We start from the raw sequence: 27,538 nt of genomic DNA on the forward strand, positions 1-27,538 counted from the left end.
CTCAGCCTGTCCTCCCGGTCCCTCAGCCTGTCCTCCCGGTCCCTCAGCCTGTCCTCCCGGTCCCTCAGCCTGTCCTCCCGGTCCCTCAGCCTGTCCTCCCGGTCCCTCAGCCTGTCCTCCTGGTCCCTCAGCCTGTCCTCCCGGTCCCTCAGCCTGTCCTCCCGGTCCCTCAGCCTGTCCTCCTGGTCCCTCAGCCTGTCCTCCTGGTCCCTCAGCCTGTCCTCCTGGTCCCTCAGCCTGTCCTCCTGGTCCCTCAGCCTGTCCTCCTGGTCCCTCAGCCTGTCCTCCCGGTCCCTCAGCCTGTCCTCCTGGTCCCTCAGCCTGTCCTCCCGGTCCCTCAGCCTGTCCTCCTGGTCCCTCAGCCCCTCTAAGCTCAAATTCTGACGCCTTCAAAATCCTAAAGCACTGATTGTTATTATTATTATTATTATTATTATTATTAAGAAAAAGGACGAGTTCAGGATTCTAAGAGCGACAATTATTTTTACATGTCCGTGTTTCTTAAGTGGAATTTTGCAGTGAACAATAATAATGACAATAATAATAATAACAACAATACTAATAACAACAACAACAATACTACTACTAATAATAATAATAATGATAATAATGATAATAGTAATAATAATAATCTAATCAGGAGTTAACAGACGTATGGGAAACACTCAGAAGTGCAGCATACGCCCGTGACGTGGACCGTTGTTGTTCACGTCTTCGCTGCATGGCCTCGCTGAACGCGTCGCCGCGTCCTGCCGCTGTTTCTCACAACGTGCAGCGAGGCCGCAGCCCTTCTTCTTCTGTGGCGTCTGGGTAAAATAAGGCTGAACATGCAAACAGCACCCCTAGTGGTATGAAGTGTAAATGCAGTCACGGCGTCGTACTACTGAACACTGACTGTATGTACAGCGTCACGGTGACGCAGGCCGGGAGTGGCGGGGCCCATCAGGGAGGCTCCAGGCGTGTCATTGTAAATTATCCGGGGATTTCAAGCTGTGTCGCTGATCTCCGCCGTCTGTCGGGGCCCCCCCCTACCAGCAACTAACCGCTGAGCGCTCGGAAAGGGCCCCATGAGGGGGGTTTCCACACGCTGTCGTTGCAGCGTCTCGTGTAGCGCCTTTAAACGGTCTCCGCTCTCTCTCCGTTCAGTTGTGTCTGCTGACACTTTGAAGACACAACTCAAAACCTTCGTATTTTCTCAGGCGTTTGCTGAGTGTTTCAGGCCTGTTTTGATCTCATTGTTAGTGTTGCTTATTTATTTATTTATTGTGTATTTATTGTTGTGCTATTTATATGCTGTGAAGCACTTTGTGGCTTTTTTGTCTGTGAAAGATACAAATGAACTTTACTTACTTACTAATTTGTCATTGAAACTGACTGATGTCAGCCGTCCCTCGGGGCCCCTCCAGCCCGGGGCGCCTCTGGCCCTGACTCCGCCTCCGATTTAAACAAACAAACAAACAGAAATCCTCGGCAGCGGATTTCACCACAAGAGGGCCCCAGGGTTTTCAAAACCCACCAACCCCCCGTAGCTACGCCTCTGCTCTGGTCAAGCTCCTGCCCTGCACCCCTGCAGGTCTCGGCCCCTGCAGGTCTCGGCCCCTGCAGGTCTCGGGCCCCTGCAGGTCTCGGGCCCCTGCAGGTCTCGGGCCCCTGCAGGTCTCGGCCCCTGCAGGTCTCGGGCCCTGCAGGTCTCGGCTCCTGCAGGTCTCGGGCCCCTGCAGGTCTCGGCCCCTGCAGGTCTCGGCCCCTGCAGGTCTCGGGCCCCTGCAGGTCTCGGCCCCTGCAGGTCTCGGCCCCTGCAGGTCTCGGGCCCCTGCAGGTCTCGGGCCCCTGCAGGTCTCGGGCCCTGCAGGTCTCGGGCCCCTGCAGGTCTCGGGCCCCTGCAGGTCTCGGGCCCCTGCAGGTCTCGGGCCCTGCAGGTCTCGGGCCCCTGCAGGTCTCGGCCCCTGCAGGTCTCGGGCCCCTGCAGGTCTCGGGCCCCTGCAGGTCTCGGCCCCTGCAGGTCTCGGGCCCCTGCAGGTCTCGGGCCCCTGCAGGTCTCGGCCCCTGCAGGTCTCGGCCCCTGCAGGTCTCGGGCCCCTGCAGGTCTCGGGCCCCTGCAGGTCTCGGCCCATGCAGGTCTCGGGCCCCTGCAGGTCTCGGCCCCTGCAGGTCTCGGGCCCCTGCAGGTCTCGGCCCCTGCAGGTCTCGGGCCCCTGCAGGTCTCGGCCCATGCAGGTCTCGGGCCCCTGCAGGTCTCGGCCCCTGCAGGTCTCGGCCCCTGCAGGTCTCGGGCCCCTGCAGGTCTCGGGCCCCTGCAGGTCTCGGGCCCCTGCAGGTCTCGGGCCCCTGCAGGTCTCGGCCCCTGCAGGTCTCGGGCCCCTGCAGGTCTCGGGCCCCTGCAGGTCTCGGGCCCCTGGCCAATTGCCCAGTTGCCCTAATGGTTAATCCGGCCTTGTCCGCAGCCCGGGGTCCTTCTGCTGACCTCTGACCTGGAAGCTCTGTCCTCTGTCCTCCTCCGGACCGTCGGCTCCAGACTGAAGGACGGCCTTCAGGTCCAACGTTCTCGTCCAGGACGTCTTCGTCCCACAGATATTCGTCCGTTTTACACTGAACTGTAACAGAAGCAGCGTGCAGCCTCCGGTTGCCGCGGAAACGACGAGCCGCACGGCGCAAAGCTTCCAGGTCAGAGGTCAACAGAACCACTGCTGGGAAGATCCAGAGGCGTCTGGCAGCGTGACGACGAAAACACACACACACACACACACACACACACACACACACACACACACACACACACACACACACACACACACACACACACTCGGTGTGAAACGTCAACAGAACACCGGCAGGAGGACAGGGACTCCTGGAGACTCCGGCGTCCCGCTCCGTCAGGCGAGACGACGCCTGTTCAGGAGACGGACGGCCGGAGGACAGAGACCGAGTCCGGCGCTTCGCGGTCTCGCTGTCCCGTAGCGAACCCGCCGTCCGCCGTCCCTCTGCGTCCGGGGAAACGGGCGTCGCCATGGGAACGGTCCCGGCGAGGACAGCGGTCAGTCCAGCCTTTCCTGAGAGGACAGCGCGTCCCGGGCGTCCTGACCCGGGACGGACCTGCTACGCCAGGACCGGAAGGTCCACGGCAGGGAGGAGGTCCAGACAGAGCCGGACCTGCTGTCCCCCGTCCCCCGTCCGTCTCCAAGGTCTGGACGCTCCGCCCCCTGCTCCACCCCCTGCTCCGGCCTCCAGCAGCCACACCGGCTCATCACTGCAGTTCTGGAGTGGCTGGAAGGAGTCCTGGGTCCTGGGTCCTGGCCCAGGGTCCTGGTCCTGGTCCTGGCCCAGGGTCCTGGTCCTGGGTCCTGGTCTGGAGTCCTGGTCCGGGGTCCTGGTCCGGGGTCCTGGTCCTGGGGACTGGTCCAGGGTCCTGGGGACTGGTCCGGGGTCCTGGTCCTGGTCTGGGGTCCAGGCCCGTGGTCCTGGTCCTGGTCCTGGGGACTGGGTCCTGGGGACAGGTCTTTGGAGCTTCTGAGCCGCGGCAGTGGATTTGAAGACGCCGTCCCTGGAAGCTCCGGTTCTGGCGCCGGCCCCCGAGACGTCCAGGTTCTGGCTGAAACCGGTCCAGCAGGGTCTAAAGGGACCGGCCGGGTTTCTCTGAACCCTGACCCGCCTCTGCGCCCCAGGGGGACGGTGTTCTGTCCTCTGGCGGCGCAGGACCGCGGGACGCTGAGACCTGGACTCAGGAAGTCCAGCAGCTGGATCACATCTGGAGAACCGCTCAGGAGCGGCGCTGATCTCTCCGGATCCTGGACGGTCCGAGCCCCCGTGTCCCGGCGCCCGTCCGTCCCAGCAGCACCGGTCCTGGACCGGTCCTCCAGGCGGGACGAGTCCCGCAGTGAGACGCCGAGACAAACGCTGAAAGAGAACTTCAGGTTAAGAACCGCGGTTCTCCGAAACACGACCAGGTCTCCGGACCGGAGCGGGGGACAGGTGTCCTCCCGAGACCGAGAAGAGGACGTCCTCCCGGTCTGGACCGGGGCGGGGGGACGGCGCAGGGGGCGTGTCCCGCAGTGAGACTCCGAGACCAGAGCTGGAAGAGAACCAGGGTGAACGTCCTGCTGAGGTTCTCTGAGGTTCTGAGAGCAGACCGGCCACACACACACAGTCTCGTATTTCTATCCTTGTGGGGACCGTCCATTGACTCCCATTCATGTCTAGCCCCTAACCCTGACCCTTACCCTAACCCTAACCCACACCACAACAAAGCCTAACCCTAAAGAAATGTTTTTGACCTTTTACTGTTTTCAGTAACAACAACATGGTCAAGAAAACACTGTTTCTCCTACTTAGGACCGGAAAAAGGTCCCACAAGGCACGTCGTTCCACGTTTTGCTATCCTTGTGGGGACATTTGGCCCCACAAGGATAGAAATACAAGAACACACACACACACACACACACACACACACACACACACACACACACACACACACACACACACACACACACACACACACGCGCTCTTTAATCCCCAAATCCCACCGGACGCCGCACCGCACCGCCGCACCGCACCGCCGCACCGCACCGCCGCACCGCGTCCCACCAGACGCCGCGGCGCCGCCCAGAAGCGCCGGTGTTCGACGGATCAGCAGAGCGCCGGCGCCACGGCGCTGGTGACTCGCTTCAGGTCTGTTTTCTGCGCTGCGCGGCGCTCCCGGTGGCGGCGCTCCCGGTGGCGGCGCTCCCGGTGGCGGCGCTCCCGCTCCCGGTGGCGGCGCTCCCGGTGGCGGCGCTCCCGCTCCCGGTGGCGGCGCTCCCCGCTCCCGGTGGCGGCGCTTCAGCGTCCGGTGGGATTATTGGCCACTCCCCCACTCCTAGATTTCTACAACAAAAACGGCAGAACTGGTCCAGAGTCTGGACTTCACGCCAGGATCCCGCGTCTGGACAGAACGACGAGCGTCGCAGCCTGGTCCTGGATTGGTTCTCTCCGCTCAGTAGCCCCGCCTCTCAGCGCCGGTTTGAAACGCCGCCCCGATGGCGCCGAGCCAGACGGGCTCTGAATGGAACACAGAGTCAGGCTGGCAGCCGGGCTGGTTCTGCAGGTTCTGCTGGGTTCTGCAGGTTCTGCTGGGTTCCTGTGGGTTCTGCAGGTTCTGTGGGTTCTGCAGGTTCTGCTGGGTTCCTGTGGGTTCTGCGGGTTCTGTGGGTTCCTGAGGGGTTCTGCAGGTTCTGCAGGTTCTGTGGGTTCTGCAGGTTCTGCTGGGTTCCTGAGGGGTTCTGCAGGTTCTGCGGGTTCTGTGGGTTCTGCGGGTTCCTACCTGTTGTAGTCCTTGATGAGGGCAGACACACGCTCGGACTGGGAGCCGGTCTCTCTGGAGAACCGGCACAGGTCGTTGATCTGGGTCTTCAGGCCGTCGCAGAGCGGTTCCGCCTTCAGCAGGTCCTCCAGGACGTCCTGGACCGGAGAACACGGGTTAGAACCCCACCGGACCCGGCCGGCCGGAGAACCCGGGGGGACTCGCCTTGGCGGCGCGCCAGGCGGCGGCCGCCTCCTCGCCGTCGCCCGGCTCCTCGGCCCGGTCCAGGCGGCGCCGGCAGTCGTCCAGCCGGCCCCCCAGGTCCCGCAGGTCCCGGTCCAGCCGGGCCGCCAGGCCCCCCAGCTCCCGCTCCGAGGCGGCGATCCGGGCCAGCTCCGCCTCCAGGGCGGAGCGGGTCTGCCGGGCTCCGCCCTCCCACTGTTCCCACGACGACAGCAGCGCCGCCTCCTCCCGCTCCAGCGCCTCCGAGCCCCCCGAGCCGGTCCGGTCCCCGGTCCCGGACCGCCGCCGCGCACCGCCGCACCCGGGCCAGCCGGTCCCGGCCCCGGGACGCCGAGGACAGCAGCTCCTGAGGACAGAGGACAGCTCCGTCAGCCTCCGCACGGTCCGCACACCTCCACCCGATCACACCTCCACCTGGATCACACCTCCACCCAGATCACACCTCCACCTGACCCAGGCACCTCCACCCGATCACACCTCCACCTGGATCAAACCTCCACCCAGATCACACCTCCACCTGACCCAGGCACCTCCACCCGATCACACCTCCACCTGGATCACACCTCCACCCAGATCACACACCTCCACCTGGATCACACACCTCCACCCGATCACACCTCCACCTGGATCACACCTCCACCCGATCACACCTCCACCTGGATCACACCTCCACCCAGATCACACACCTCCACCCGATCACACCTCCACCCGGATCACACACCTCCACCTGGATCACACCTCCACCTGACCCAGACACCTCCGCCCGATCACACCTCCACCCAGATCACACACCTCCACCTGGATCACACCTCCACCTGACCCAGACACCTCCACCCGATCACACCTCCACCCGGATCACACACCTCCACCCGGATCACACACCTCCACCCGGATCACACACCTCCACCCAGATCACACCTCCACCTGGATCACACCTCCACCCGGATCACACCTCCACCCAGATCACACCTCCACCCAGATCACACCTCCACCTGGATCACACACCTCCACCCAGATCACACCTCCACCCGGCTCCCAGCAGTAGACAGTTTACGGTGGAGGACACGGCCGGTCCAGAGAGGCTGGACTCTGGGGGACGGCCCGGCGGCGGGTGGAGGTCTCTCACCTGCACCTTGGACAGGTTCCTGTTGAGGGACTCGGCGTCCCCGGACAGGTGGGACCAGCGCTGCAGGTCCTCGCGGGCGGAGGCCAGCCAGTCGCTGAAGTCCCTGACGGCGTCCAGGTACTGCTCGTGCTCCGACACGGCGCTCTGCATGTCCTCCACCCGACCCTGGACACCAGACAACTCCGTCAGGAGACGCGGCTGGAGCTCAGCCACCCTGACACCAGGCCTGCTGTGGACCTTCATGGACAGGGTCCATGTGGACAAGGTCCACATGGACAGGGTCCACATAGACGACCTGAGCAGCAAGTTTTCACAACCAAAGACAGAAGAGCTGACGGTCCGTCCAAACGAGGACAGAGACGCTCCGTTCTCACATGGACACACGTGTTAGCAGCAGTTAGCAGCAGCTAGCATGGCCGCTGCTCTGTGTTAGCAGCAGCTAGCAGCAGTTCTGTTTCATCCCTCCTGACCGCCAGAGGCGGAGCATAAAGCACTGAATCCCTCCGGGGCAGCGGAGACGAGTCTGTGGCGGCGGCTATTCGGACGGCTGCAGTCGGATGTCCCACCGTCACACCAAGCCCGCCACGGCGCGTTCCTCCGACGCCAGCCGGCAGCCGCCGTCAGAGGAAGAGGTGAGGGAGCTGGACAGATGACAGGGGGCTCTAACGCAGAGTATCTGGAGGAACAACAAACATCCACTGCACGACACAGCTGCAGCTCCAGAAAGTGAGCGGAGCAACAGGCTGCTGTCACTGCGCTGCAGAACTGAGGCTTCCAGAGGTCGTTCATCCCCTCAGCAGTCAGGCTGTAGAACAGATGTGCCTGAGCTGAACTGAGTACACTACGAGCACTTTTATTGTACTGTTGTTATTTATTATTTGCGTGTGAATGATCTGTGTGCTGCTGGACACCTGAATTTCTCCCTTGGGAGATTAATAAAGTTTTTATCTATCATCTATCTATCTATCTACAAGGCGTTTTCCAGGCCCGCCACGGATGGGCGGGCCTTAGCGGCAATGCAAGATGCCGATAAGTTTGGCCTGGGACGCATGCCGGCTGTAGAACCAGCTCTCGCCTCCCTCACTGTACATCCGGAGGAAACACTGCGAACGCCAGGCGCCCGCGGCCGCAGTGTTGCATCACGGACGATCTGCTCTGCAAAGCGGACGACACCGGTGCGTGCATCGGTAACTCCGTCTCCCACCTCTTGTTGGGTCTGCCGTCGACATTGGAGGAGGGTTCTGTCGACCCGCCTACGCAGGGCCTAATGGATGCGTCCCTGCAAGATTTCGCCCTTAATGTCAAGGGAGCTTGGTCGCCTGATGTCCACGCTCGTACAGACTCGACGCCAGGTTTGGTTGGCACAGTCACCCCTTCCAGAGTCCGGTCGGCGGACGCTGCAGAACGTGCCGGTTGCCCTGGAGCGCACCGCCCAGGCAAACCGGACTCGGCAGCAATTGGTGGGACTTCAGAGGCGTCCCCCTCCTCGGATGGGTCCAGGGTCTACCTCTACCTCGTCTTCACGGAGGTACTCTGCTGGTCCGAATCCTCTTCCAGAGACTCGTCGCCAGGAACACAGAACGGTTTCCGCAGCGGAGGCCCCAGCATGTGTCTCTGCCCCCCCACTCTTCGCGGACGGGGCAGCCACACCAGCGCCCCCCCAGGCCCTCCAGAGGGCAGGGGGCACGCAGACTCCATGGCGGTCGTTTTTTTTTACCCCGGGTCAACTCAGACTCTGGGCTACCCACACTCCAGAAGCTTGGGGCTAGCACACTGTCCCGGGGTTATCGCATTCAGGTCCGCCGCCGGCCTCCGCTTCATGGCCGGGTCCCGATGACCGTAATCCACGACCTGACCGGGGCACGAGCACTGTCCGAGGAGATTCGCACCTTGCTGGCCAAAGGTGCTGTAGTTCCTGCAGGACCCGGGGGGGGGGGGGGGTTTTATTCAGGGTATTTCCTCGTACCGACTGGCGGCCCGTTCTGGATCTTCGGGGTCTAAACAAATTCCTAAAAGTTATTCCACTCAAGATGCTGCGCACCCCTCAGGTTCTCCAGACAATATCGCCACGGGACTGGTTCACAGTGATGGATTTGAAGGACGCTTACTTTCATGTCCCTGTTGCGCGTCACACTGGCGGTTCCTTCGTTTTGCATTTCAAGGGAGGCACCATCAGTTCAGGGTCCTCCCATTGGGCTTTCCCTGTCTCCTCGGGTGTTTTCCAGGTGCGTGGCCACAGCTCTGTCCCCCCTGCAGAATCGGGGCTTGACGATCTTGCCCTACCTGGACGATTAGCTAGCCTGTAGCCCGTCTCATGTGGACGCCGTTTGGGACACGAAGGTGGTGCTGGACCACAATGCCTTTCTCGGCTTGTGCGTCAACACGGCCCAGAGCAGCCTGGTCCCCACACAGGTGACCACTTCTCTGGGGATGGTCCTGAATTCTCAGACCGTGATGGCATGCCCCGCCCCTCGGCGGGTTCAGGACATTTTGGACATGCTCCCGCACTTCCAGCCCGGAAGAGCCCGCCGTATGTTCTCTACCTCTACCTCCACCTTCTCGGCAAACTGGTGGCGGCGTCTGCAGTGGTTCCCCTGGGTCTTCTGTCCCTTCGTCCACTTCAGATGTGGCTGGACAGTCCACTCAGTGCGGGAGAGGCGCTTCGTCTCACAAGGCGTTCCGACGGGTTCCCCACCGAGCCGTCGGGAGATCCTTCACACAGATGCGTCTCTCCGGGGTTGGGGAGCAACATGGCAGGGGCGCATGGTGCGGGGAACATGGTTGCCATGGCAACAGGGGCAGGACATCAATGTCCTCGAATTGAGGGCTGTGCTTTTGGCTCTGCTGCATTTTCTCCCATGTGCTGGTCAGGACTGACACCACCAGCGTGGTTTTTCACGTCTCCCACCAGGGGGCGGATGTGAAAGGATGATCACTGCTTTATGCTCCGCCTCCGGCAGGCAGGGGGATGAAACACAACTGCAGTTACATGCGTAACTTTCATTAGCTTGGCTGCTGCTCTGTGTTAGCAGGGGCTAGCAGCAGTTAGCAGTAGCTAGCTTGGCTGCTGCTCTGTGTCAGCAGGGGCTAGCAGCAGTTAGCAGGAGTTAGCTTGGCTGCTGCTGTGTTAGCAGCAGTTAGCAGGAGTTAGCAGGAGTTAGCTTGGCTGCTGCTGTGTTAGCAGCAGTTAGCAGGAGTTAGCAGGAGTTAGCTTGGCTGCTGCTGTGTTAGCAGCAGTTAGCAGTAGCTAGCTGGGCTGCTGTCAGGGCCTGGAGGGTTCTGGTTCTGGTTCTGCTCTGATCCTGGTCCTGGTTTCCTCAGAGCTCAGACTGAGACCAGGAGGAGGAGGAGGGAGATGAAGAGCAGCCTCTCCGGGAGAGGCGGGGTTCGTTACCTTGACGACGGCCGAGACGTCGGCGAAGCGGGCGGCGAGCCGGTCCCGGGCGTCGGGGCCGAAGGCGGGGTCTCCGGTCTTGCGGTGCAGCTCGGCCGCCTGCTCCGTCAGGCGGGCCAGCGCGGCGGCGTGGGCGTCCACGTCGGCCCGGACGGCGCGGAGCCGCTCCAGCGTGGCGGCCTTCTCCTTCAGGCCCGGCGGCCCCGCCCCCGCCGGGCCCGGCTCCGCCTCCACCGCCTCCATCCACTGCTCCAGCTGGCCCCGGGCCTCCAGGAAGCCGGTCCACTGCGTCACCGTCCACTCCAGGCGGCTGTGGGCGGAGCCGAGGGCAGGCGGTGGGCGGAGCCGAGGTCAGGAGGCGGGCGGGGGGCGGGGCGGGGGCGGGCCTACCTGTGGCAGCTCATGGCGCTCATCAGCAGCGTCCCCCAGGCGTCCTGCAGGCTCTGCAGCTGGACCCGGACCGGGTCCGGGTCCCGGGTCTCGGGCCGGCTCTGCTTCAGGACCTGCTGTCCCTTCCCCCCCGCCACGTTCAGCTTCACCTCAGCCTCACCCTTCATCAGCAGGACGTCCTGCAGGGACGGAGGACGGGGAGGACGGGGAGGACGGGGAGGACGGGGAGGACGGGGAGGACGGGGAGGACGGGGAGGACAGGGAGGACGGGGAGGACAGGGAGGACGGGGCAGGACAGGGAGGACGGGGAGGACAGGGAGGACGGGGAGGACGGGGAGGACAGAGAGGACGGGGAGGACGGGGAGGACGGGGGGACGGGGCAGGACAGGGAGGACGGGGAGGACGGGGGGACGGGGAGGACGGGGAGGACAGAGAGGACGGGGAGGACGGGGAGGACGGGGGGACGGGGAGGAAAGTGAGGACGAGGGGGACAGTGAGGACGAGGGGGACAGGGAGGACGGGGAGGACAGGGAGGACGGGGCAGGACAGGGAGGACGGGGAGGACAGTGAGGACGAGGGGGACAGTGAGGACGAGGGGGACAGGGAGGACGGAGAGGATGGGGGGGACGGTGAGGACGGGGAGGACAGCCGTGACCGGCGGGGACGGACGCCGACCCACCTGGACCAGGACCAGCCTCTTCTCCAGCGTGTCCTTGCTCCCCTGCGTGGAGTCCAGGGACGCCAGCCGGTCCTGGACGTCCCGGATCCAGGTCCAGGTGGACTGCAGCGTGTCCTGGAAGACCTGCCGGTCCTGCAGCGCCAGCTGGACGCTCCGGAGACGCTCGGAGACGCGGCGCAGCAGCGCCTGGTGCTGCGCCTGCAGCTGAGAGGACACCCGCGTCTCGCTGCCGTCCCCACGGCCGCCGTCGCTCAGCGCCTGTCCCTCCTGACAGAGACGCTCCAGCGAGTCCCTGCAGGGACAGCAGGACAGGAGGGGGACAGCAGGACAGGAGGGGGACGGCAGGACAGGAGGGGGACAGCAAGTCAGGAGGGGGACAGCAGGACAGGAGGGGGACAGCAGGACAGGAGGGGGACAGCAGGACAGGAGGGGGACAGCAAGTCAGGAGGGGGACAGCAGGACAGGAGGGGGACAGCAGGACAGGAGGGGGACAGCAAGTCAGGAGGGGGACAGCAGGACAGGAGGGGGACAGCAGGACAGGAGGGGGACAGATCATTAGCAGCTGTCCATCATGTGGTCCTCGGGGTTCAGGTCTGGACGGTTCTAGACCGGGTTCCGGGTCCAGGGTGTCTCACTACCTCTCCTTCAGCGCCTCCTGCTGGAAGTCCTCCACCTGCTGCAGGACGGACGTCTCCGCGTCCACCTCCATCAGCTCCTCCGTCAGTCTCCTGTCCATCTGCTCCACCCAGCGGCGCAGCCGGTCCAGCCGTCCCTGGAACCTGGAGGGGGGACGGGGGGACAGGAGGGGGGACGGGGGGACAGGAGGTGGGACAGGAGGGGGACAGGAGAGGGACAGGAGGGGGACAGGAGAGGGACAGGAGGGGGGACAGGAGGGGGGACAGGAGAGGGACAGGAGGGGGGACAGGAGGGGGACAGGAGGGGGACAGGAGCATCTGTATTGTCAGTCTGTAATAATAACAATAATAATAATAATAATTTCTTCAATTTAAAGCGTCTTTCACACCCAGAGACGCTGAACATTAAAACACTGAAAGAGTTAAAAGCAGAGAGAACAACAGGAAGAGAACAGGAAGAGAACAGGAAGAGAACAGGAAGAGAGCAGGAAGAGAACATGAACAACAAGAGGAGAACAGGAAGAGAGCAGGAAGAGAGCAGGAAGAGAGCAGCAGCTCTGACGGAGACTCTGAGCCGCTGTGCAGCAGGACGTCTGACCAGGAGAGTCTGAGTCTGGATTTAAACAGGCAGGCAGTCATGGTGGAGGTCAGAGGTCAGAGGTCAGAGGTCGGAGGTTGGAGGGAGAGAGGGAGAGAGGTCCAGAGCCACTGATGCTCTGGACCCATGGAGACCAGGTGGCAGGGTGGACAGGAAGCTGAAGGCTGGAGGAAGAGGAGGAAGAGGAGGAAGAGGAAGAAGAGGAGGAAGAGGAGGAAGAGGAAGAAGAGTAGGAAAAGGAGGAAGAGGAGGAAGAGGAGGAAGAGGAGGGGGAGGAGGGGGAGGAGTGATGACAGGAGTGGCCATGTGGAGGGGGGGGGGTGTGGGGGGGGGTATGTGGGGGGACCAGTGTAAGTGGACCAGTCCAGTTAGTGATGCACCGAAAATTCGGCCACCGAAAGAAAAAATTCACCGAAACAAGACGGCCGGAAACACTTGGTGAAGACGAGGCGGGAAAGCTGAAGCAAAGCGTCGAATGCCTCATGTCTGCTTTATCAGTGCCTCAAATCAGGTTTTAAACTTTATTTAACTTTTTACAGTGCACATTTGCGCAGCTCCCTCTCACTCACACTCCGCACTCGTTTCCCTGATAAACACACACACACACACACACACACCAACACACACAAAATAGTGGTATTATTAACCGTCAATAATAATCAAGAACATATTAAAATGAGTAAAATCAGTCTCTCCGGCTGCGCCCCAGGACGGACCCCCCCACACGGTCCGTCCTCACCCTGCTCATCTGATTCTGGGACTGCAGGCTCCACAGGACAAAGGGATTCATTCAGAAAATATATTCGTTCTAAAATTAATGTTTGGAAAGGAGAGACACTTGGTCTGCTGAGCTGTGATGGAGGAGATGATATTTGAGCTGAATCTAACTGGCTCCTCTGGAGACGCTGCAGCTCCTGCTGTCCTGCGACCCCCCCTCACTGACCTCCGAGCTGCAGCTTCTTCCAGCTTATAGGTCCAGGCCAGGGTGTTTTCAGGACGGGGTCACAGTAGCGGTTTTGAGTGAGTGAGGGACAGCGCCAGAAGTGAGAGATGAATGAATGATGCTGGTGATGAGGGGAGCGAGAGAAGAGAAGGACTGTAGGGCGGGGGTCCAGCTGGGGGAGGGTTTGGCCTCAAGAATGAGTTCAGACATGACCTGGACTGAGGGGAGGACAAAGCTGAAGGACGGGGTTACGAATGGACAAAACGGAGACAGTAGAGACTCCAGAGACTGCAGGTCCACATGGAGACGGCTGCTGGTGGACGGCAGAGATGTTGGAAACAAAGAAGGACAAGAGGGAGCTCACAAGTCAGGAGGCTTTATGGGCTGGGGGGAGTCGGGGGGTCTGTGATGTCTGAGCTGAGTGGTGCTGAGTGGAGGGACTCAGACCAGAGCAGGGAGCAGGTCTGGAGGGAGCAGGTCTGGAGGGAGCAGGTCTGGAGGGAGCAGGTCTGGGAGCAGGGAGCAGGTCTGGAGGAAGCAGGTCTGGAGGGAGCAGGTCTGGAGGGAGCAGGTCTGGAGGGAGCAGGTCTGGAGGGACTCAGACCAGAGCAGGGAGCAGGTCTGGGAGCAGGGAGCAGGTCTGGAGGGAGCAGGTCTGGAGGGAGCAGGTCTGGAGGAAGGACGGTCCTTCTAAAGCCCCACGGCATGATGGGACATCTGTGTGCCGAGTCCACTTCTACTGTACAGCCGTGAAACCAGGGTGAACCAGGGTGAACCGGGGTGAGAGGGGTGAACCAGGGTGAACCGGGGTGAGAGGGGTGAACCAGGGTGAACCGGGGTGAGAGGGGTGAACCAGGGTGAACCGGGGTGAACCGGGGTGAGAGGGGTGAACCAGGGTGAACCGGGGTGAGAGGGGTGAACCAGGGTGAACCGGGGTGAGAGGGGTGAACCAGGGTGAACCGGGGTGAGAGGGGTGAACCAGGGTGAACCGGGGTGAGAGGGGTGAACCAGGGTGAACCGGGGTGAGAGGGGTGAACCGGGGTGAACCAGGGTGAACCGGGGTGAGAGGGGTGAACTGGGGTGAACTGGGGTGAGAGGGGTGAATCAGGGTGAACCGGGGTGAGAGGGGTGAACCAGGGTGAACCGGGGTGAGAGGGGTGAACTGGGGTGAGAGGGGTGAAAGAGATGGATCTGTTTTTTAGTGGAGCTGGACTGTTCAGGAGTGTATGGAGGCTATTAGCCTCTGTAGCTCTGGTCTGTAGCGGCGGTCGGTAGCGGTGGTCTGTAGCGGTGGTCTGTAGCTCTGGTCGGTAGCGGTGGTCTGTAGCGGTGGTCTGTAGCTCTGGTCTGTAGCTCTGGTCGGTAGCGGTGGTCTGTAGCGGCGGTCTGTAGCTCTGGTCTGTAGCTCTGGTCGGTAGCGGTGGTCTGTAGCGGTGGTCTGTAGCTCTGGTCTGTAGCTCTGGTCGGTAGCGGTGGTCTGTAGCGGCGGTCTGTAGCAGTGGTCTGTAGCGGCGGTCTGTAGCGGCGGTCGGTAGCGGTGGTCTGTAGCGGCGGTCTGTAGCTCTGGTCTGTAGCTCTGGTCGGTAGCGGTGGTCTGTAGCGGCGGTCTGTAGCTCTGGTCTGTAGCTCTGGTCGGTAGCGGTGGTCGGTAGCTCTGGTCTGTAGCGGCGGTCTGTAGCGGCGGTCTGTAGCAGTGGTCTGTAGCGGCGGTCTGTAGCGGCGGTCTGTAGCAGTGGTCTGTAGCGGCGGTCTGTAGCGGCGGTCTGTAGCGGCGGTCTGTAGCGGTGGTCGGTAGCGGCGGTCGGTAGCGGCGGTCGGTAGCGGCGGTCGGTAGCGGCGGTCTGTAGCGGCGGTCTGTAGCGGCGGTCTGTAGCGGCGGTCTGTAGCGGTGGTCGGTAGCGGCGGTCTGTAGCGGCGGTCTGTAGCGGTGGTCGGTAGCGGCGGTCTGTAGCGACGGTCTGTAGCGGCGGTCCTACCCTCTCAGCAGGGACGCGCTGTCCTCCAGGACCTGCTGGTTCTGCCGGCACTGGTCCCGGAAGCCGTCCCAGTCCTGCTGGACGGAGGACAGCTGCTGCTGCGCCGCCGCCGCGCCGGCCTTCGGCAGGTGGAGGAGCAGTGTCTGTCCTTCCTGAGACACCCGGGACAGTCTCGCCTCGCCGTCCTCCGCCCGCTCCGCGGCGCCCTGACGGAGACCGGCGGCACCGTGGGTCCGGGCGTCCTCTGGGGGACGGCCGTCCCGGTCCGGGTCCCGGCCCGGGTCCCGGCTTTACCTTCAACTTCTGCAGCTTCCGGTCCAGCACGGCCACGTCCCCCGACCGGTCCCAGCACTCCGAGACGATGTCCCTCTGCTCCGAGAGCCAGCGGCGGAACTCCTGGATCAGGTCTGACGAGACAGAGACGGAACCGGGTCAGGACGCGGGGCGGCCCCGGGGTCCGTCCCGGCGGGGGGACGCGGGCTCACCGTTGAAGTGCTGCTGGAGACGGCCCTGGAGGGACGCCAGCGTCCGTCCACACAGCTGGTTGACGGCCTCGTAGGTCTTGACGAGGCGGGTCAGCGCCGAGCCCAGACCGGCCAGCTCCTGGGACGGGTACTTCCTGCACAGCGCGGTCAGGGTCTCTCTGGTGGACTCGATGCTGCCCTGCTGGTTCTGCAGCTCCTTCTGGAGCTCCTGCGCACAACAGGAACCGGAACGTCACAGACCGGGCCGGGCCGGTTCTCCTGTGTGTTCCAGCTCCGGGGATCAACCCCGGACCAGGGTCTGCGGATCACGGTGAAAAAAAGATCCCTGGAGCTGGGAAGACTTCTTTAAAGAAGTGAGGAGGGTCGGATCCCACCTGATCAGACTGGATCCTTCCTGATCAGGTGGGATCCTCCCAGATAAGACTGGATCCTTTCTGATAAGCCTGGATCCCCCTTATCAGTCAGGATCCTCCCACCCCACCTGATCAGACGGCATCCTTCCAGATCAGACTGGATCATTCCTGATCAGACTGGATCCTTCATGATCAGGCAGGATCCTCCCAGATCAGACTGGATCCTTCCAGATATGGTCTGACTGGATCCTTTCCGATCAGACTGGACCCTCCTGATCAGACTGGATCCTTCCAGATCAGACTGGATCCTCTTGATCAGACTGGATCCTCCTGATCAGACGGGATCCTCCCAGATCAGACTGGATCCTTCCAGATATGGTCTGACTGGATCCTTTCCGATCAGACTGGACCCTCCAGATCAGACTGGATCCTCCTGATCAGACGGGATCCTCCCAGATCAGACTGGATCCTCTTGATCAGACTGGATCCTTCTGATCAGACTGGATCCTCCTGATCAGGCTGGACCTTTCACACCTGTAACCTTGACGTCTTCTCGCTGTCAGCTGATCTCCGGTCGTCACTGAGCCTCAGCAACAGACAGTCTTCATTTACAGAGCTGGACAAAGACCAGCAGCAGAGACGGACACGGTCCAGGCTGTACCTTCACCCTGCAGATGTCTTCGGGATCGGATCCGGCCGGGGACGACACCAGCGAGTCCTCTATGCCGCTGAGCCAGGCAGACATCTGGCAGATGTAGTCCTCCAGCTGTTTCCTCTGGCGGCTGAAGTCCGTGAGCCGGGTCCTGGTCTGGTCCAGCAGCTTCTCCACGCCGCCCACCTTCTTCCGCAGCTCGTCCTCCAACACCTGGAGACAGTCCAGAGCGGGGGACGTCTGTGTAGGACAGCGAGGAGCTGCGGGACGGCTGGGACGGACGCTCTACCTGGAGTTTAGCCGGAGTCTCGGCGCTCTGGATGCTCGTCTTCAGGTCCAACACCTTCTGCTGCAGGACGTCCACAGTCTGCTCCTGCTCCGCCAGCTCCGCCTGGGGACACAACGTCCAAAAACTGCAACCTGAGAGACAGCCGGGTGTGTGTGTGTGTGTGTGCGTGTGTGTGTGTCACATGCTGTCTTTGGACTGTAGAGAGAAGCCACTACACCAGGTAGAAATCGACAAAAAACAACAACAAAAGACTCAGACTGAAGCCGAAAACTGTGCTTCTGGCCTCTTGATCCACTTCCTGGTTGCTCCCAGATCTACTTCCTGTTTTTCCCCCACTTGACTTCCTGGTTGTCCCCCACCGAACTTCATGGCTGTTTGTCCCTTACTTCACTTCCTGTTTGTCCCACTACCTGGTTGTGCCCCATTCTATTTCCTGGTTGTCCCCCACTCCACTTCCTGTTTTCTCCCCTGCTCCAATTCCTGTTTGTCCGTTGTACTTGCTGGTTGTCCCCACCTCCACTTCCTGGTTTCCCCCCTGCTCTACTACCTGTTTGTTCTGCTCCACTCCCTGTTTGTCCCTTACTTAACTTCCTGTTTGTCCCACTGTACTTCCTGGTTGTCCCCGATTCCATTTCCCATTTTTCCCCAGCTTGACTTCCTGTTTGTACCCTACTCCACGTCCTGTTCGTCTTTCTCTCAATTTCCTATTTATCTCTCAGTCAAGTTCTTGTTTGTCCCCCGCTCCACTTCCTAGTTGAGTCCTAATCTAATCTGTGGTTGTCTCCTGCTTCACTTCCTCTTTGTCTCCCACTCCCCTTCCTGTTTGTCCCACTCCCCTTCCTGTTTGTCCTGCTATACTTCCTGTTTGTCCTACTCCACTTCCTGTTTGTCCTGTTGTACTTCCTGTTTGTCCTGCTGTACTTCCTGTTTGTCCTGCTGTACTTCCTGTTTGTCCCTTGCTTCATTTCCTGTTTGTCCTGCTCCCCTTCCTGTTTGTCCCTCTGTACTTCCTGCCTGTCCTCCCCTCCACTTCCTGTTTGTCCTGCTGTACTTCCTGTTTGTCCCGTTGTACTTCCTGTCTGTCCTCTCCTCCACTTCCTGTTTGTCCCGCTCCACTTCCTGTTTGTCCCGCTCCACTTCCTGTTTGTCCCGCTTTACTTCCTGTTTGTCCCGCTCCACTTCCTGTTGGTCCCGCTCCACTTCCTGTTTGTCCCGCTGTACTTCCTGCTTGTCCCGCTCCACTTCCTGTTGGTCCCGCTCCACTTCCTGTTGGTCCCGCTGTACTTCCTGTGTACCTGCAGGGCGTCCAGCCGCGCCGCCGCCTCCCGGCTGTCGTCCAGGTTGTTGAGTCGGTCGCTCAGCTCCGCCGTGCAGCTGCTGGTCCACGTCTCCACCGAGTCGGCGAGACGCCGGACGTCCTCCCAGAGACACAGGCTGACGTTCAGACGCTCCACCCTGTCCTCCACCTTCTCCGAGACCTGGAGGGACAGAACACCACTGGTTCTGGAGCAGGTTTCTGGACGGTATCTGGTTCTGGTCCTGGTTCTGAACTCACGTCCAGCCACTGGTCCACCAGCGTCTCCGTGTCCGTCCTCAGCGTCTCCGTCTCGCAGCCGGGGATGTTCTTCAGCTCGGCCAGCAGCTGCCTCCCCCCGCCGGAGAACCGGTCCAGCTGGTGCTGCCGGCTGGCCATCTCCACCTTCAGCGCCTCCAGCTGTGGGCGGAGTCAAACATCCACCGGCGGGTCAAACCCCACCCGAGCTGACGGGGACGGAGGAGGCGGTGCCGGACCCGACCTTGGTCAGCGACCTCTTGGTTTCCTCGTGGTCCTTCAGAGCGGACCCGATCTCCAGCAGAGGCTCGGCGCCGGCGAGGACGGAGCTGACGGAGGTCCTCAGGGCCTGGAACTCCGTCAGGAGTTCAACCAGCAGGCTGCACTGCTGCTGCCTGAAGGACAGCCGGGTGAGACACGGAGCAGGCCGGGCGGAGGCGGCTGGGGGCGGGCGGAGGCGGGTGGGGGCGGGGTGGAGGAGGGGGGAGGAGGGGTGGAGGAAGGTGGAGGAGGTGGAGGAGGGGTGAGGAGGGGTGAGGAGGGGGAAGGGGGTGGAGGAGGGGGGGAGGGGTGGAGGAGGGTGGAGGAGGGGAGGGGGTGGAGGAGGGTGGAGGGGGGAGGGGGAGGAGGGTGGAGGAGGGGTGAGGAGGGGGGAAGGGGGTGGAGGAGGGGGAGGGGGTGGAGGGGGTGGAGGAGGGAGGGGTGGAGGGGTGGAGGAGGGTGGAGGAGGGGAGGGGGGGAGGAGGGTGGAGGAGGGGAGGGGGTGGAGGGTGGAGAGGAGGGTGGAGGAGGGTGGAGGGGGGGAGGAGGGGGAGGGTGGAGGAGGGGGAGGAGGGGGGATGGTGGAGGAGGGTGGAGGGGGGGAGGGTGGAGGAGGGTGGAGGAGGGTGGAGGAGGGTGGAGGAGGGGGGGAGGAGGTGCAGCGTTTCCCCGAGAGCATAGTAGCCTAGCGGCCTGCTATGCTTACAAAAATTAAACGCCGCTACGCTAAATTATTACAGAGGGTTAGGGTTAGGGCCACGAGCAAGAGCTATCCGCTAACTGAAGCCCCGCCTCCGTGTGGGCGTATCCCGCGGATGGGTCGTGTATCTGCGTCCTTTCTGTTTTACAGTCTTTCGAGGGTCTAAATGTCAGGAGCGTCCGGACGGAGAAGCTACAGACGTGGGTCATCAGGTTAGCCTGGCGGTAGCTTAGCTGCTAACGAGGCGGGGCACGCAGCAACGCAGCCGCGCCAGGATAATGCACCGCTGCAAACGTCCGAGGAAACACGATTCAAGAGAGGTAAGAGGCCAGCTGGTATTAGTGAGTTATTAAAGGTAATTAAATGTGCTAAAAGCCGAAGCGAGCCATCAGAGCGAGCAGCCGCTAGAAAACTGTTTCATACTGATGTCTGACTGTTGCTCCAGAATAAAACACTGTGAACACCAGGCCTTCCATCACACTGCCACCCCCCACCTGCTGACAACTCAGAGACTGGAGGCGGGGGGGGGGCAGGGTTAGGTGGGGGGCGGGTGGAGGCGGTGGAGGCGGTGGAGGCAGGGTGAGGTGGGGGGCAGGGTGGAGGTGGTGGAGGTGGGGGGGCAGGGTGGGGTGGGGGGGCAGGGTGGAGGTGGTGGAGGTGGGGGGCAGGGTGAGGTGGGGGGGCGGGTGGAGGCGGGTGGAGGCAGGGTGAGGTGGGGGGCAGGGTGGAGGCGGTGGAGGTGGGGGGGCAGGGTGAGGTGGGGGGCAGGGTGGACGCGGTGGAGGTGGGGGGGCAGGGTGGAGGCGGTGGAGGCAGGGGGGCAGGGTTAGGTGGGGGGCGGGTGGAGGCGGTGGAGGTGGGGGGGCAGGGTGAGGTGGGGGGCGGGTGGAGGCGGTGGAGGTGGGGGGCAGGGTGGAGGCGGTGGAGGTGGGGGGGCAGGGTGGAGGCGGTGGAGGCGGGGGGGCAGGGTGGAGGCACCTCTCGGCGATGGCTCTGCTGGTGTCCTCCCAGGCGGTCTGGACCAGGTCCAGGTCCCTCAGGGCCTGGACGCCCCGCCCGGCGTCCCGCTGGGACAGCAGCTCCGCCTTGTCCCGGAGCCACTGCTGCTCGTGCCGGAGGGACAGCAGCTCGTCCTCCAGCTGGCCCACGAACCGCAGCCTGGACACAGTGGACACAGATCCAGGTGGTCCTGAGCCGCTGGGGACCGGCTCAGGACGGGGGACGGGGGGACGGGGGGACGTACCTCTGCTGCAGGGCGTGCAGACCCGGCTCCCCGAGGCCGTGCCGGTCCGCCTTGTCCCGGACGTCCTCCACCGCCTCCAGCAGCCGCTGCTTCCTGTGAGCGAAGGACGTCCAGAGCGCCGCCAGCGCCTCCGCCTCGCCCTGCCGCGTCCCCAGCAGGCTCCGGACGCCGTCCAGCTCGGCGCCGAGGCCGTCCGCCAGCGCGCGGCACGTGGCGCCGCCGCCGCCGCCGCCGTCCCCCAGGCGCAGGTGGCTCTTGCAGAGGTCCCCGTCCAGCCGGACGGCCTCGGCCTCCAGCCGGGACACTTCGGGGACGACGGCGTCCAGCTGCCGCCGCAGCTCCTCCGCCCGGCCGCCGTCCCAGGCGCCGGCGCCCGCGCCGTCCACGGCGTCCCGCAGGCGGCGCAGCTCGCCGGCCGCGGCGCCGCGGGCCCGCAGGAAGACCGCCAGCCGGTCCAGGCCGTCCGCCCGCAGCCCCGCCAGCCGCCGGGCGTCCCGGTACGCCTGCAGCCCGTCCTCCGTCCCGCCGCTCAGCCGCCGGCCGTCCTCCGCCGAGCAGAACCGGGTCAGACTCTCCGCCTGCAGGACCAGGGCCTGCCGGACCCCCGCCTGCCCGTCCAGCGCCGCCTGCGCCTCCTGCAGCCCCGGCACAGGTCAGAGGTCACAGGTCAGAGGTCACTGTCCAGCCGGGCTCCGGCCGCGTGTGTGAGTGTGTCTCAGTGTGTGTGTCAGTGTGTGTGTCAGTGTGTGTGTGTGTCAGTGTGTGTGTCAGTGTGTGTGTCTCAGTGTGTGTGTCAGTGTGTGTGTGTGTGTGTGTGTCTCAGTGTGTGTCTCAGTGTCTCAGTGTGTGTGTCAGTGTGTGTGTCAGTGTGTGTGTGTGTCAGTGTGTGTGTCAGTGTGTGTGTCAGTGTGTGTGTCAGTGTGTGTGTCAGTGTGTGTGTCAGTGTGTGTGTCTCAGTGTGTGTGTCAGTGTGTGTGTCAGTGTGTGTGTCAGTGTGTGTCAGTGTGTGTCTGTGTGTGTGTCAGTGTGTGTGTCAGTGTGTGTGTGTCAGTGTGTGTGTCAGTGTGTGTGTCAGTGTGTGTGTGTCAGTGTGTGTGTCAGTGTGTGTATCAGTGTGTGTGTCAGTGTGTGTCAGTGTGTGTGTCAGTGTGTGTCTCAGTGTGTGTATCAGTGTGTGTGTGTGTCAGTGTGTGTGTGTCAGTGTGTGTGTGTCAGTGTGTGTGTCAGTGTGTGTGTCAGTGTGTGTCTCAGTGTGTGTGTCACTGTGTGTGTCAGTGTGTGTGTCACTGTGTGTGTGTGTCAGTGTGTGTGTCAGTGTGTGTGTCTCAGTGTGTGTGTCACTGTGTGTGTGTGTCAGTGTGTGTGTCTCAGTGTGTGTGTCAGTGTGTGTGTGTGTCAGTGTGTGTGTCAGTGTGTGTGTGTGTCAGTGTGTGTGTGTGTCAGTGTGTGTGTCAGTGTGGTGTGTGTCAGTGTGTGTGTCAGTGTGTGTGTGTGTCAGTGTGTGTGTGTGTCAGTGTGTGTGTGTCAGTGTGTGTGTCAGTGTGTGTGTGTGTCAGTGTGTGTATCAGTGTGTGTGTGTGTCAGTGTGTGTGTGTCTCAGTGTGTGTGTCAGTGTGTGTGTGTCTGACCTGGACCTGTGCTCTGACGTTCTGCAGGTTCTCTCCGGTCAGCGCCGGTTCCTCCTGCAGGCCGCTCAGAACCGTCTGGCTCCACTGGGAGAAGGTCTGCAGCGCCGCCTGGAACTGGTCCAGCAGCGAGACCTGGTTCTGCAGGTCCTGCAGCCTGGGGGGGAGAACGACACACACTGACACACACTGAGACACACACACACACACACACACACACACACACACACCCCGGGTCGGGCCGGGCCGTACCTCTGAGGCAGGTCCTGGTTCTGGACCTGCAGGCGGGTCTGCAGGGTTTCCAGCGTCTCTCTGAGCCGGGTCCGGGTCTCCTGGTCGGCGGTGGAGACAAGCTCCGCCCCCAGAGCCCGGAGCTGCTCCAGAACCGGGTCCAGGTCCTGCAGCTCCGCCTGCAGCGCCTGGAAGACGGAGCAGAGTCAGTCCACCGGTCCAGACTGGGACCGGGGACCGGGGACGGGGACGGGGGACGGGGATGGGATGGGGACGGGGACGGGGACGGGGCCCGGGGATGGGGACCGGGGACAGGGACCATTGACGGGGACGGGGACGGGCTCCACCTGCAGGTCCTGGATCTCGCTGCGGAGCTTGATTCTGTCCGCAGACAGACACCGGTTCTCCGGTCTGGAGGCCGCCTCGCTCCGCTCCAAACACGACGCCATCTTGGATCGCAGCGTCTCGAACCTGGAGAGGGAGACCAGCTCACTGCTGCAGCGTTCCAGCGTTCCAGCGTTCCAGCGTTCCAGCCGGGTTCTCCGTACCTCTGCCAGGCGCCCAGCAGCTTCTCCAGGACGTTCTGCTTGGTCCGGGCGTCCTGCAGGTTCTGCTGGTAGCTGCTGTCCAGAGAAGACACCGTCTTCTCCGCCTCGTCTCTGTCGCCGAGCCTCCGGGCTCCGCCCGCCAGCGTCAGCAGGGTTCCCCGCAGAACCTCCAGACCCTGGACCACGTCCTGAGGAGAAACACCAGCGGTCACACTCGTCCACACCAGTCACCACTTCCTGGTTCCTGAACCCAGTCACCACTTCCTGGTTCCCGAACCCAGTCACCACTTCCTGGTTCCTGAACCCAGTCACCACTTCCTGGTTCCCGAACCCAGTCACCACTTCCTGGTTCCTGAACCCAGTCACTACTTCCTGGTTCCTGAACCCAGTCACTACTTCCTGGTTCCTGAACCCAGTCACTACTTCCTGGTTCCCGAACCCAGTCACTACTTCCTGGTTCCTGAACCCAGTCACTACTTCCTGGTTCCTGGTTCCTGGTTCCTGTACGGTCTGTATTCAGTCCTGCGCCTGCGTGAGAGCGGCTGCTCGTCTGCTTGCTCAGTGAGTGTTTTTTCGGCTTTTCTTTCCTCTTTTCTGTGATGCTCGCCAGCATTAACAGACCTGTGTCCTAAAAAGAGGAGCTCCTAGCACTGAAGGACGATGTTAAGGCGGTATACGCCATTTGATTCCACTGGCGTTAAGGCGGAAGTACCGGGGATGCCGAGCCGGTCGTAAATACAAGGCTAGAGCTAAGGCTCCATCCCCTCCGCCGTTATGGGAAAAGTGCGTACCTTGTCCGACAAGATGGATGAGCCTACTGCACTGATCGGGAGCCAGCGGAGCTACAAGGAGAGCAGTCCACTCGTTTTCACAGAGGCATGGCGATCTCGCCCTGTAGCGGATGCTAACGTGGACCTGCCCGGCTTTTCCATCGTTCGGGCGGATCGGGATCCTGATGCATCCGGAAAGCGCAAAGGTGGGGGATTACTACTGCAACGACCCATCATCAGCAGGGTCGAACTCACCCGCCTCAGGACGGTGTACGCCAGCTCACGTTCCCTGTAGCGCAGAACAATCCAACGCCTGGCGAGTTCTGCTTCAGACAGGCCAGTTTTGCCCGACTGATGATGGGTTGTTGCAACAGTGATCCTGCTCTGTGAGGACTGCGTTACAACATGGATGAACTAACGGCGCACATGAGATACTGCAATGCATGTAGGGATGCTTGTATCATTGGATTCACTGTACTATGCTGAATGAGAATGTGCCTGACTCTATGGTGGAACTAGAGGGGTACTCGAGTATCCGCACAGACAGGAAGGGACCCCCGGTTAAGCAGAGTGCAGTGTTTCCCCTACCATTATATTAGGGGGGCGCCCCGCCCCCCCCCCAACGGCACCCCCCGCCCCCCCCGAGAAGGTCAAGTTAAATTAAAATAATTGTTACTTTTTTACAGGCAAACTTTAGTTTTCCTGCATAAAGGCCGCTCCTCATGCTGTCCTGACGAGACGCGCCGCTGCAAACCAGTGTGTGTGTCCCGAGTCGGAGAGCCTCGCTGCTCCAGCTGAGCGTAAAAACAAACACACACACACACGCTTTTAGCGGTGAAACACGGTCCATTCCTCATTATTTGCCATATTGAACTCGGCGGAATTATCAGTAAAAATCAGGAGGAAAATGCTGGTATGAGGCACAAACTGAAACCAGGAGCGCAAATATGAAGAAAATGAAAGTGAAACTTAAATCGCGAGTTTTGTCGGTGCAGCGTTTCGGCCAGCTCGGCGTTTTTCAGGCTGAAAACACACAAAATAAAGTACATTTCCCTTCAACACACAATCTGGATTAATAAAGGTCAGTAGGAGGCGCCGTGCGGCGTGACTGGATTCAGGCTGTCTTGGAGATAGGATGGAGTTTGAGGAAGTGAGCGCTCATAAGAAACTTATTTTTCAAACCATTTTTCATCTGCTCTGCTATTGATGTGTGTGTGTGTGTGTGTGTGTGTGTGTGTGTGTGTGTGTGTGTGTGTGTGTTGGGGGCAATCTTGGTAAAGACTTGGTATTTTAAGCCATTATAAATCATATTTGATCAATTGTAAAATAATTTATGTAACACACACATTTTGAATGGAATCGGCAGACTTCAAATGAGCCATTTTAATCGTGATTAACTCCAGGATTGGGGTGCAATTAATTGTTGGCCAGCTCTAATTAGAAATGATAAAAGAACATATTATGACTCAACCCCCCCCCCGCAAGGGGCCAATCCTAGGGAAACACCGGAGTGGAGGGGGGCTAATCGCTAAGCAGTTTACTGCTAGATCTCACGTGTGCAGCCGAGACCTCGGACTGCTGTGTGTCTCTATGCGTCCCTTCTACCTGCCTGGAGAGTTTGGGAGCGTTATTGTCTGTCTGGTTTATATACCCCCTGATGGCAAAGCTGCTCGGGCGGCAAGTGTCTTAACTGACTGTGTGCATGAACAACTGCAGCGCTCTCCTGGATCTCCCGTTCTGGTGACGGGAGACTTCAACCACTGCAAGCTTGAAGCCACTTTACCAGGGTTCCATCAATACGTAAAACCCCCTACGAGGAAAACCAGGATCCTAGATAAGTGCTTTGTAAATCTGCAAGGTGCTTACAAAGCCAGAATTCTCCCACCAACTGGCACTTCGGACCACATATGCACCTCATGTCCACATATAAAACACTTCTAAAATCCAGTAAACTGCAAAAGAAAACTATATTACAACGGACACAAGAAAGCACAGAGACCTTGAGCGGCTGCTTCCTCAGCACTGACTGGACTCTCTTCCATAGTTTAGATCTGGAAGAAGCCACGGACACTACTACACATTACATCAAATTTTGTGTTGACAGTGTGGTAGAGAAAAATCAGAATAATAAACCCCACATTATAAAGGAAATCAAAACGTGCACATATAGGAAAAACAAAGCATTCCAGAGCAAAAAATTTAACGAAGCTGCTGCAGCGCAAAAAGAATGAGAGCAGTTGCTGAGGAAGGAAAGAGTCAAAAAGCGCACCATCGTTGAGCAAAGTTACAGAACCTCAGACAACAGACAGCTCTGGGGCCACGTGAGGAACCCAACCACCATGGCTCCAAGTAAACGTCACATCAGAACCCTGGACAACGAATCATGTGCTAACGAGCTCAATGACTTCTTCCTTAGGTTTGAAACTCAAGACTACTCTAGGCAAGGGAAAGAAACTGTGGACTCTCCCTTCTGAACAGAACAACTTTGGAATCACTCTTCAGCAGGTGGAGTCTGTCTTCAGCAAAGTCCGTAAAAATAAATCAACAGGCCCTGATGGACGTTCCGCTTTGCTGATAAAAAACTGTTCTGCAGAACTGGCTGAAGCTTATCATCCTATTTTTCAAATGTCACCCAATTGTCACACTGTACCACAACTAAGGAAAAAATCCACAATTATTCCAGTGCCTAAGGTCACATGTCCAGCTGTTAATTCTGAATACCGACCTGTGGCTTTAACGTCCATAATAATGAGGTGCTTTGAGAGGATCATGGGTGATATGCTCAAATCTGAAGTGGCAAACAGACTCGATCCCTTACAGTTTGCTTACAAACGGGGCCGAGGATGCCGTCATCACTGTTGTGCACTTGATCACAAAACATCTGGAGCATCCCAAAGCCAGGGTGTTATTCGCAGACTTCAGCTCTGCCTTTAACGCGATACTGCCCCACCTGGTCATTGAAAATGAATTAATTTGGATGTAAGCCTGCGCCTTGTGAAATGGTTTTATTCCTTCTTGACAGGTCGCTCACAGCAGGTCTTGGTCAAAGGTTCACTTTCTACTTGTAAGCAGAGAAATGTTGGGGTGCCACAGGGTTGTGTGAATTCTCCGATTCTTTTTACATTATATCCCAACCAGTGCAGAAGTTCACATGCCTGCAATCACGTAATTAAGTTCTCGGACGACACGATTATCCTCTCCCTACTAGACAATGGGTCAGACCCTAGAATGTACTTTGAGGAGATAGACAGGTTTACTTCCTGGTGTGAGGATCATCATCTGGTGCTAAACACACAGAAAACCAAAGAGATGACCTTTAATCCTCATGGGGTTACAGTACACGAGCCAGTGATCATCGGCAGCACGGCAATTGAACAAGTGTCTTCATACAAATACTTAGGCCTGATTGTGTCCAGCAGCTTGAGCTGGAGTAAACATGTAGATTAGGCCGACTGACCGTGTTCACATCATTTGCACCAAAGCACTTTTCTTCCTATCGTGAAACATTGCACAGTTCCTGTACTTCTTTTGTTTTAAATGCTTTGCTGTTTTTAACTGTCTATTGTTATC

At 60.2% G+C, this 27,538-nt stretch overlaps 1 protein-coding gene across 1 annotated transcript in view; it reads right to left on the reverse strand.

Annotated features, from left to right (window-relative positions):
• Positions 1-27,538, reverse strand: part of LOC115385427 (nesprin-1-like) — a 45,400-nt gene that overhangs the window by 13,393 nt on the left and 4,469 nt on the right. The window contains exons 5-28 of the mRNA XM_030087418.1: positions 23,199-23,386; positions 22,998-23,121; positions 22,672-22,838; positions 22,423-22,576; positions 20,795-21,429; positions 20,530-20,709; positions 18,835-18,985; positions 18,594-18,752; positions 18,334-18,516; positions 17,039-17,140; positions 16,759-16,962; positions 15,745-15,952; positions 15,554-15,666; positions 15,260-15,465; positions 11,746-11,886; positions 11,108-11,399; positions 10,429-10,607; positions 10,039-10,348; positions 9,194-9,274; positions 8,389-8,495; positions 8,158-8,271; positions 6,645-6,809; positions 5,501-5,864; positions 5,297-5,433 (exon numbers count right to left, since the gene is read on the reverse strand). Coding sequence (XP_029943278.1) covers positions 5,297-5,433; positions 5,501-5,864; positions 6,645-6,809; positions 8,158-8,271; positions 8,389-8,495; positions 9,194-9,274; positions 10,039-10,348; positions 10,429-10,607; positions 11,108-11,399; positions 11,746-11,886; positions 15,260-15,465; positions 15,554-15,666; positions 15,745-15,952; positions 16,759-16,962; positions 17,039-17,140; positions 18,334-18,516; positions 18,594-18,752; positions 18,835-18,985; positions 20,530-20,709; positions 20,795-21,429; positions 22,423-22,576; positions 22,672-22,838; positions 22,998-23,121; positions 23,199-23,386 — 4,664 coding nt within the window. The remainder of the gene's footprint in view (positions 1-5,296; positions 5,434-5,500; positions 5,865-6,644; positions 6,810-8,157; positions 8,272-8,388; positions 8,496-9,193; positions 9,275-10,038; positions 10,349-10,428; positions 10,608-11,107; positions 11,400-11,745; positions 11,887-15,259; positions 15,466-15,553; positions 15,667-15,744; positions 15,953-16,758; positions 16,963-17,038; positions 17,141-18,333; positions 18,517-18,593; positions 18,753-18,834; positions 18,986-20,529; positions 20,710-20,794; positions 21,430-22,422; positions 22,577-22,671; positions 22,839-22,997; positions 23,122-23,198; positions 23,387-27,538) is intronic.

Source organism: Salarias fasciatus, unplaced genomic scaffold (assembly GCF_902148845.1).
Source record: "Salarias fasciatus unplaced genomic scaffold, fSalaFa1.1, whole genome shotgun sequence".
Classification (NCBI taxonomy): domain Eukaryota; kingdom Metazoa; phylum Chordata; class Actinopteri; order Blenniiformes; family Blenniidae; genus Salarias; species Salarias fasciatus.